General features: G+C 36.1%; 3 protein-coding genes across 3 annotated transcripts in view; 1 reads left to right on the top strand and 2 right to left on the bottom strand.

The window, feature by feature from the left end:
* The window catches only part of esco2 (establishment of sister chromatid cohesion N-acetyltransferase 2), a 4,428-nt gene extending 4,166 nt beyond the window's left edge, over positions 1–262 (top strand). The window contains exon 11 of the mRNA XM_084432444.1: positions 1–262. This exon is cut by the window's left edge and continues 243 nt beyond it. The gene's annotated coding sequence lies outside the window, so the exon portion shown is untranslated.
* A 386-nt stretch (positions 263–648) lies between these two features.
* Positions 649–4,047, bottom strand: pbk (PDZ binding kinase). The gene is made up of 8 exons (XM_084432454.1): positions 3,941–4,047; positions 3,691–3,764; positions 3,293–3,386; positions 3,061–3,200; positions 2,805–2,974; positions 1,596–1,725; positions 1,317–1,499; positions 649–1,212 (listed from the first exon to the last, which is right to left on the bottom strand). The coding sequence occupies exons 2-8, from the start codon at positions 3,758–3,760 to the stop codon at positions 977–979; spliced, it is 1,023 nt and encodes a 340-aa protein (XP_084288580.1). The 5' UTR covers positions 3,761–3,764; positions 3,941–4,047; the 3' UTR covers positions 649–976.
* Positions 4,048–7,240: 3,193 nt separating this feature from the next.
* Positions 7,241–10,053, bottom strand: slc35d3 (solute carrier family 35 member D3). Its single transcript, XM_084432359.1, has 2 exons — positions 9,500–10,053; positions 7,241–8,751 (listed from the first exon to the last, which is right to left on the bottom strand). Exons 1-2 carry the CDS (start codon positions 9,933–9,935, stop codon positions 7,937–7,939), a joined length of 1,251 nt encoding a protein of 416 aa, XP_084288485.1. The 5' UTR covers positions 9,936–10,053; the 3' UTR covers positions 7,241–7,936.
* Positions 10,054–10,442: the final 389 nt, after the last annotated feature.

Genomic DNA, 10,442 nt, shown 5'->3' with positions numbered 1-10,442 from the left:
TCAGTCTAATATGATAAACATCTCATTTTACTGTGTTTTAGAGACTGATGTTTTGTCTTTAATGCTGAGTTCATTAATTCATATTTAAGGCATGGTTTACTTCACAAATACTGGCTGATTATTGTAAGCTAGCAGGTCCTAAAGGTTCCTGTTTGGAAAATTAGGCTGTCATAATTCCTTAAAGTTGGTTGTAAAATGAACAAAAACGTTCAGTTGAACTGCTCCTTTGTACATATTTTTTAAAATAAATGGTCTTGTTCATATGTTTTGTCTTGTACTTGTTGTGAATCAAACTGAGTTATACAGCTTAGGTGACTGATCACTATAAGTTTTCAGTTTGTAATTACCCTTTTGCCTTCTAGTTAACTTTATATTGTTTTGTGGTGCAATGACATTTTAAAAGTTTTTCAATTAGTCTGCCCATTAAAAACTTGCATTCATTCTACAAGAATTAGCTAAATGCTTTAGAATGAGCAGAGGTTTCAAACTTAAATTGTAAAAAAAAAAAAAAAAAAAGACTATTTTAGTTCAGATCTGTAAACCTGAACCTACTCTTAAACCTTACTTTAACTCATGTATTTACCTTTTAACCAGTACTTTCTTAGGTAAGTACACATACTGTAAAGAAAAACGCGCAACAACATTAAGTTGAACACAAATTACTTTAATTATGGTCAGTAAGAACTTAAAAATTCCCATCAAGTAATGAGTCAGGTGTGCTGATTTTATACACAAAGACCATAGTTCAAATAGACACTTTAATTCAAATTGCACTGAAACTACAGTATCTAGAAAATGTCTGAACGTCAACAGAGTACATACGAACATATGTAACATGACAAAATCCTCAACAGAAAAATATTTACAATGTGACAAAGAAACCGCTCACAAAGTAAAATTATAGACAGAAAAGCAGAGCAGAAACCAAACCCAACCGGTAAACATACCAATATATTTTACATTGATGGGAGTGAATTTAATCAATTGTAATGACCTCACTGTTTTTGTCACAAAGCTGGTTGTTGGATTCCAGCACCTGAACAATGTGAGCTGCAGAGGGTCTTTTATGAGGGTCTTCCTCAGTACAGAGACAGAAGAGCTCCACCATCCTCTGGTAAGACCCTCCAAGAGTGGCTGCGTCCAAAGCCGGTCGAGTTCCCAGCCTCTCGTAATACGCATCTTCATCAAAACCATCCTCGTCGAAGGAGTCGTCTAAGAAAAAGACCGAATAGATGATTCGAAAGAGTATGAAAAGTGCTACATCTACTCGCTATAGGATATTAAATAGCACATGGATTTGACTACAGTAAGTTTACCATCGTCATTATCACCACCCTCAGTGTCTAGCAGCTCCAGGTGAGGAACAGAAAGTGTCATCATCTCCCACAGCGTGAGTCCATATGCAAAGATATCAGCTTTGTCTGTGATAACCCCATCCTCCAAGGCTTCCTTAGGGTTCCAGGGCTCCGTCCCAATGTAATGGGCCTTTGGATCGCTCACTGAGGAAAGATGGGTTTGAAATTATACTTAATTTCTTAATTTGTGTTTTTAATTAACAAATGAAGGAAAATGAATCATGTTAAGTCTTTTCATACCCTGCATGTTTTCATCCAGTGGCAGTGACACACCAACATCACAGATTTTGATGCTTTCAAAGTCACCCTTGATGACAACATTGCATGACTTCATGTCTCCATGCAAAAGCCGTTTCTCATTATGCAGGTACTGAAGAAAAACAACAAAACAGTTGTAGGAGCTTTGGATTACATCATAATTACATTTGATTATGGAAAAAGTAGTAAAGGCCTGTTCACACAAGGACGATAATTATAACAGTTATAAAAATCTTTCTACAAGTAAAATAATAGAGTCCACACCACAACTACAACAATAATGGCAAAGAGGAACGATATCCTTGGATACACTTTCAAAATGATCCAGATGATCAACATTAAAACCAGTTCACACAAAGAATGATAATTATAACGATTATAATATTAGTGTCTACACGTACGCACAATATTGTTGTGTATTATAAGTATGTGCTGCAGTTATATCGTCTGGCTCTAAAATCAGGATGAATTCTATGGATGCTTGATTCTGCCACTGAATAAAAGGTATTTGTGACTTTACATCTCACAATTCAGACTTTTTTCCCCTCAGAATTGTGAGATATAAACTCGAAATTACGAGATATGAAGTCGCAATTCTGAGAAAAAAGTCTGAATTGCGCGATATAAACAATTCTGAGAAATAAACTCGCAATTGCAGGAAAATGTCAGAATTGTGAACTGACTTTCCCCCCCTTAAAACTTATTAAACTAGCAATTCTGACTCTTTTCCCTCACAATTGCGACTTTATTTTTCAGAATTTCAAGTTTACATCTCGCAGTTCTGACTTTATAACTGAGGGGAGGGGAAAAAAAGTCAAAATTGTGAGATGTAAACTTGAAATTCTGAAAAATAAAGTCAAAATTGTGAGATAAAGTGTCACAATTAGCTTTTGTATTTTTTATTCCATGGTGGAATAAAGCTTCCATACTCATCTGCTGGGAAAAAAATCGTTGTGAAAATGATTCCAACAATATCGTTCCTCTGTACCGTTATCATTATAGTTGTGGTGTGGGGTCTGCTATTGTTTTACATCTAGAACGATTTTTAAAACTATATCTTTATTGTTAAATAGTAATCGTTCTTGGTGCAAAAAGCCCTAAAAACCTCGACAGCCTTAGTTTATAGTTATCGTACTGGGTGTGAACGGGCCTAAAAAGTAGGCTAAATGTACAAATGACTCACAACCACACCTGTAAACCACGTGCGACGTGAAGAGCCACTTTTTCGATAGTGGCCACTGGAAACGCCTGAAGACCCTCTTCACTTCTTTTCTCAATGAGGTCATTCAGAGACTGCTCTCCACCGTACTCCATCGCTAAACACTTAGAGCCGTCCTTTGCTGTGGTAAAAGCTCTGAAGCCTTAAAAAAAATGAATTACAAGAAAGATATTTGGCTTATAATCCTTATATTTATCTTTACCTGTGATATTTTAAAGAAATACTTGCCAACAATATTGGGGTGGTGCAGGTCTTTTAAGATCTTTGCCTCCTCGGTCAGACGCTTCTGATAAACATTCATTTGGCTTTTTTCACACTTGCTGTTGATCTTCTTAATGGCCCATGGTGAATGAGTCTGCTTGCCCATCCTGATGTTAATATTGGCATAGATGTTTAAACTTGTCCATTACATTAACATGGAGTAGGAAGTACAAATATGCATCAAATCTTATGTATGAACCTGTTCATGAGATAGACATTGACTCCAGTCCCGCAGCCGAGCTTCTTCATGAAGGGAGAGGCAGGAATGGTGACTGGGGTTCCACATGCACCGGCTGATAGCAAACAACACATCGAAGACATTATTAACTAACTTACTTTAAAAAAAAAAAAAAAAAAATATTGAAGCATATTGAGGCCTCTCTCCCACTTTATGTATTATAATTATTTAGGCCAGCACTCTTACAGTTGAAGTGTATATATTGAGTGAAGCCTGCTCCTATCCACATTTACTAACTTACTTTAACCAACAACCACATTTGGATCAAAACCATCTCGATGATGAGAAAGCCAATAACGTTAACGTGTAAATATAGATGTAGCGTAATTATAGTTTCAGACATTTAAAGACTACTCTACCTGGACTTTTCACTTTTGCAGGCTTGCAAGGCGTTTTAAAGGCACCAGGTAATTCTTTGCTGGCCTCCATTTGTCTGAAATTAAAGAATAAAAGATCATATTTTTGCTTACAATAACAATTACCACAATCCGTTCGACAAACATTAGACACAAGTTTAGTCACGCTATACACAACCAATTAAACACAAAAAAATCAAACCACAATTCGTAATATAACATATAGATAATGTAAATATTTCTTTTTAATTACAATAGAGATGCTGAAAAACGCGCCCGTATTTCAAAATTCACCGGTTTGGTTGACGTCAAACGTACGTACAAGCAAGCAACAGTGTCCGTAGAGGGACAAAACTGATTGCGTGGGTTTTCGTTTATTTTTTCAGATCCTTTTTCCTAATTTTATTCTCCAGTGGAAATGTTATTCTCTCAATCTGAAAGAACAGTAAATTAAACCGAATAAAAACTTATAAAAATTTAAAAATGAAAGAATAAAATAAAAAGGCCAGTGTTGTTTTAATATTAATTCTATAATATTATTCGTTTTCATTAATATTTTTAAACAACAAGACGCCTTTTATTTCGGAAGGGTTTGCGCTATTTCTTTTGGTGTAAAAAGTAGAAAAATAGCGCACATTCAATGTAGATTAACTGAAATAGTTAGAAACATAATATGTATTTTTATACATACACGTGAAGTGCATAAACTGGTCTCTTAAGCATATAGCCTACTTATTAATGATTAGCCTATTTTTAAAGTGCTACACAACAGCTTATTTGTATCATAAAACTGCAACACCATTATTTTGTCAACAGATGCGATGAACACACCTATGTCCACTAGATGGCAATATGCATGCATGCTTAGGGATAGTTCACCCCAAAATGTAAACGATGTCATCATTTACTCACTCTCATGTTGTGTCAAACCTGTATGAATTTCCTTCTTCTGCTGAACACAAAAGATATTTAGATAAATATGGATAAACGAACCTCATTGACTTTCCGTATGGAAAAAAAATACTATGGACGTCAATGGGGTCCCATTATGGTTACAGACATTCTTCAAAATGTCTTCTTTTATGTTCAGCAGAAGAAAGAAACTTGAGGGTAAAAATGATGACAGAATTTTCATTTTTGGGTGAACAATCGTGCAAACAATATTTCTTAAATGTTCTGCTATGCCATAGCCAAGATAACCAAGTGGCCCATTGAACAAACATGCTTTTATTTTATTTTTGTGTTTCTCTGCAGAGTTCCATTTTTCAAGCTTTTCTATTCAATTCTCAGGGCAGAGAAGAGAGATAATAAAACCCACTTGAAGGCAAAGACATGAACAGCCTGATTAGGTAAAGATATGCAAATCACTTTTACATTCAAGATTTGAATGTGCTGATTAAAGAGAGAGAAAAAGATTAGAGGAGAAGAATGATCCATTAAAACAGCAATGACCCAAATTCCTGTTCAATACAAAATATATACAGATGTCCTGTACTTTATATTGACTGTGATGTTGCATGTTAGGCGAGGAAATCAGCTGTTGCCATTAATCTAAAGAACAATCTGTCCTGGACATATCTATTTGACCATTGCATTTTAAATTAAACGTCCACTGGACATAAATCATATTAAGAATGGGAACATAAAACCAAACAAATGCTTCATGAAAAGTATGAAATGTGATCAGTACAACACCACAAAGCACATCTTTCCCACACATGGCTTCAAGCATGACATTAACTTTTTATACGTTTGGCTCTGAGGGTTTGTGCTATATTGTCTGGCAAATTGTCTTTTCGTAATATGCCTTGAGCAAAATGAAGAAGATAATACTCCATGCTGTGCTATCTATTATAACTGAAAAATGATAACAAAAGCACCTGGTTCTCACGAGAAGTTTATTTGTTTTCACTTGTTCACTGTCAGGCAAAGATGATTTTAAATGGAGGAAAGCCACGGATAGTATAACATGAATGTGCTCGAGTGCAACAACATATAATACTGTTCTGAGAGGCCTGAAGTTTACATTTATTTATTAACCCAGCTATAGCAAAATTTGAGACAATTTTGTAAACTATTGCTTTTGCAAACCGGCAGTTTAAATTTTTTTTAATTATTATTCTTGGTTATGAAAACATTAAGGGAAGATTCCATTTTATCATTTTGCAAACATGTTATTTTTGAATGTTTTCTGAAACAATAGTGACATTTAAAAAACTTTACATGAACGTCCAACTAAATTGTTTCAGGAAAATGTATACACTGTAAAGAATTATAATCAATAAGTTGTGACAACATATGTTTTTACATTGCAATTTTGTACAACTTAGATTCAACATTTTTTTAAAGTCTGTTTAATATAATTTAAGTTGAAATGACTTAAACATCCAAGTTGATTGTACAAAAAGTTGCTGCCTTACATTTTTAAGTACAGTGTATATATTGTTATTGTGCTAATGTTTTGAGAACATTATTAAAGATAACTTTGAATGCACAATCTATTAACGTTACTGGAAGAACGTTTGTTCAACTTTAAGAAAACCTTTAGCCAAAGTTCTGAGAATGTTCCCTGTGAGCTGATAAGGAGATGCTTCTCTGACTGAAAATGACGAATGCTAGCAAACCCCCAAAAAAGTTTTGAAAGGCACCTTTGGATGTATTATCCCACCGTAAAGTGCTGACTGTGAAAGCAACCGATACTCTTGTTTTAGCAAGTACACTAAAGAGGCATGTTCACTGTGTGTGTGTGTGTGTGTGTGTGTGTGTGTGTGTTAAGAAATGCTGTAGAGCTTCTAAATGTAGAAATATATATTTCTATGTTTTGCATTTTCAGTAGTCAGTCCCTAAAGCTTTTGCTGATAGGAACCCACTCAAATGCATCCAACATTACATTTAGTGAAGTCAGCTAACACAAGATCGATAGATATTGACTTCAATATCATGGAGTGGTTCTCAGCTGTGTCAGTACTCAAGATTTTAAGATTGAACAACCAGTGGCAACCCAACACAGTTGTCGCAAAAGTAAACACAAATGTCGTTTATTTTGATTATTTGTTCTGATGTGATCAGATCCCCAAAAGGCTTTGTCTTTTTCTTGTCTCTTGATTTCATCCACAATCACGAAACACATGATGGACGGCTCAAACCTTATGCATCCTTGCTGCAAGTATTGAATATAGTCTAGGACTGGTCATATTTTCTTTTACCTTGCATAATTGTGTTAATGGTTATCGAGATTGAAGGCACGTCACGCAGCCAGTCAATGTTGACATTGCTTTATCTGGCAAAATGCAGCAAAAATGAGTAGCATTGTCCCTTCCCTATTCATTTTGCTTTAACTATTTCTGTCTTAACTGTGCATTATTATAAGTTTAGTTGAATTTTATTATTGGATAAAAAATCGTTTTTGTCCCATTGTCAAAATAGACTTGCTTGTGAGCCACCAATTGTGAATCACTGATATAAAGTATCTCCAACTCTATATTGTTTTGTTAAGATGGTTGGTCTCCTAGATGGTTGGAAGTTAAAGAGGTTTTATCAAGCTAAAGCAGTTGGTGGGAAGCCTGTATTATACATGTTTTTAAAGTTGATACAAAAAGAACATAATTTTGATGTAAAATCATTTCAAATTAATTTCACATTCTACATGCAAATGGGAAAATCCAATGCCTCCTATTCAAGAATTGCATTCGTAGACAAAACACTGCAGGCACAGGCACTACGTGCATAGAAACATAAATAATCATTCAAAATAAAAGCAATCCAATTCAATTAAAGGGATGGATACTCCACACATGTCATTCCTTTCTTCTGTGGAAGACGAAAGAAGATATTTTGAAGATAGTTTTGGTTCCCATTGACTTCCCATTGTATTTTTTGTCCATATAGTGGAAGTCAATAGGAAAGGAAACTGTTTGGTTACCAACATTCTTCAAAATATCTTTATGATCCACAGAACAAAGAAAGTCACACAGTAATTTTTAGGTGGAGTATCCCTATTAAGATATTAGATTTTTTTTTCTTCCAATAGTCATTTCAAACTGATCCTAAAATAAAATGATATTTTATTTTAAGTCAATAAATTGGCTCATCTGTCATGTGATTTTACTCCCTCTACTGTACAAACAGATCTTTTTTTATAAAAAATAAATGTTTTTCATAAAATCATGTTCAGGAGAGAAAAAGGCAAACATTGTTCACACCATCAACAATACTTCAACAATTATCATGCACTTTGTGAAACCAATCATCAAGGACTTTGGACCTCCATATTATTAAGTAAAGTGTCTTTCTTAAAGACCTTTAAGGTGCGAATGGATCTCCAGATCCCTACATAACTGTCGCTCAGAGATTGTCTCGTAGGATCCTCTGATTCTAATTCTATGGACTCTGCCACTTTATTCTCACGAACGGGACCCTGGTCATAGCCATCAGCTGATGGCGTCAGGGTGCCATTGGGAACGTTCTCCAGACCATTTGGAACAGTTTCTGTATCTCCATCAGGCTTGGTTGGTTCCACATAAGGTTCTCCTGGAAGTTCAACGTTTTTAGCGGACTCATCCATATCCTGGTAGGCCAGCTTCTTTCTGGTTTCGTGATATTTGACCGCACAGTAGATGACGGAGCCGACAGTGTTCACTACCACGCCTGCCACGAACAGTTTGGTTGGCATCACGTCAGAGAAAGCCAGCATGCCCACGGTGATAGTAGCTATACTCTTGACCACCCCCACAAAACTGGTGGTGACGGCCGAGTTGATATATGTACAGTGTAGTGTGGTAAAGTTCATCGCACAGCCAATGATGATGCAGGTACAGAAGATTCCTGTGATATACGGGTTCTTCCAACCTTCATATGTCCACATGTCAATGGCATCCATGCTTACAATGGAACAGATGAAGAGAACAGGAGAAGCCACCACTGCTATGGTGTACTGGGCCGTGAGTGGCCCATAATCACTGTCTGCACTCACTTTTTGGATGAGTACCAAATAGGATGCGTGGACAATCACAGCTAAAACGCCAGTCACGTAGCCAAAAGGGTCACCTGTTAGATCTCCGGCACCTGCACAAGAACAGAGCGACACGGTGCAGAGTTAAAGAGACTGCGCCATACATGATTTATGTTCATTCAAATGAAACTGAAATGAGAAAAAAATATTTCATGCAGACATCACATGCATAGAATCTCATATTATGGACAAGACAGCAATTAGGCAAGATTAGTGTAGATGCTTTTAATTCTATATTGGATTCTAGACTTTATGGAGGGCTAGTCATCAAACTGGGGCAAGTTGTCACACTGGCTGTATATAGGTTTTGATTCAGAGGACCAATTACACAAATGCATGCAAATCTATATGAATCTAAAAAAATATCTAGAAAACCTTATTAAGTAGTCTTTACGATCTTTATCCTCAAACCTAAAATAATATATATATATATATATTTTTTTTTACTTAATATTTTTGTAGCTGTTGGTTTTGAAAACTAGGGAATTTGTTTGTCCATAAATGTCACATGTATGTGGTCATGTTTGTTTTACACTTATGCCACTTTAATAACTACTTTATAAATTACAATATTTATTTTAATATATATTTATTTTAAAAAACTTTCCCCTAAATAGTGTGACAACATGCCCCTATAGTGGGAAATGATTTCTCTTTTTTCACTCTGGCAATAGGCTTCTTTTTTTTTTGTCCCCAAGACTTTAAGGTATGTGCAATACTAACAATAAAAACTGATTACAAGTTTAATATAAAGAAATAAAGAACTAATATATTATCTATAAATGTCCAAAATATTCCTACCAGCCAGTGCTGCTCCTCCAGTGGTGATGAGAACTGCTGTGATCACCCCAGCTGATGGGAACCCATTCTTCAACACACACACTCCAATCCCTAACGTTACCAAGGGCAGGCATCGCTTAAACACAACATACATGGGTAAACTCAGTCCCCTGAGAGACCAGAGGGTCAGCGTGGACTGCAAAGTTGACAAAATACACACACTCGCAAAAACTTTCACTAACTGGAGGCTGAAGGGTGGTATATCTATTTTGCCCAGTCTCCTCAGCACCTCTAATGTGAGAGCCGCAGTGCCGCTGGTCAGAAACTGAATTAAAGTCAGATACGTGAAGTTATAGGTCGTAATGAGGAATTTTAACAAAATATTAAGCGATCCCGAAAAGAATCCATGAGCAACGGCCACCGAAATGCCCAGCAAACGTCCTTTGCAAACTTCCATGTCTTCCTTCGTAGACTGGGGGTTCCCGGCGTCTCCGTATTACGCACTGAGCTCCGAGTTCACTGCTGAATATTCACGTGCACTCTCCTCTCTCGCGCGCGTAATTCACACAACACACGCGCTGGTGCTGAGCGCTGCTGAATAAATGCGACACGCGCTGCAGCTCTGACTGTCTCCTCTGTACAATGATTGAATTGGAGTCAACTGCTAGCCAATCCATTTACTTTGATGTACTTTATTTCTCCTTCCAGGTAGTTTACAGTTGTAAACAATACAAGCTGTGGCCAATTTAGATCTGTAAACCAATGCGCAAAGTATAAGGTGTTAAATGAAATCAAAATGTAAGTTTTTTTTTTTACTTTTAGTATGAATATTTTAGCCTAACTGTTATCTATAAGCTAGTGTTGCTCCAAAATAATGACACAAATTCGCATTTAGAAGATATAAGCATTCAAAACTTACAGTCTCTCACTTTCGCCAATATCACCAGCTTGAGCTCTGAACATG

This window comes from Rutilus rutilus (assembly GCF_951802725.1).
Source record: "Rutilus rutilus genome assembly, chromosome: 15".
NCBI lineage: Eukaryota > Metazoa > Chordata > Actinopteri > Cypriniformes > Leuciscidae > Rutilus > Rutilus rutilus.
The sequence above is the reverse complement of the archived record's forward strand: the minus strand, read 5'-3'. Positions and strand labels throughout refer to the sequence as shown.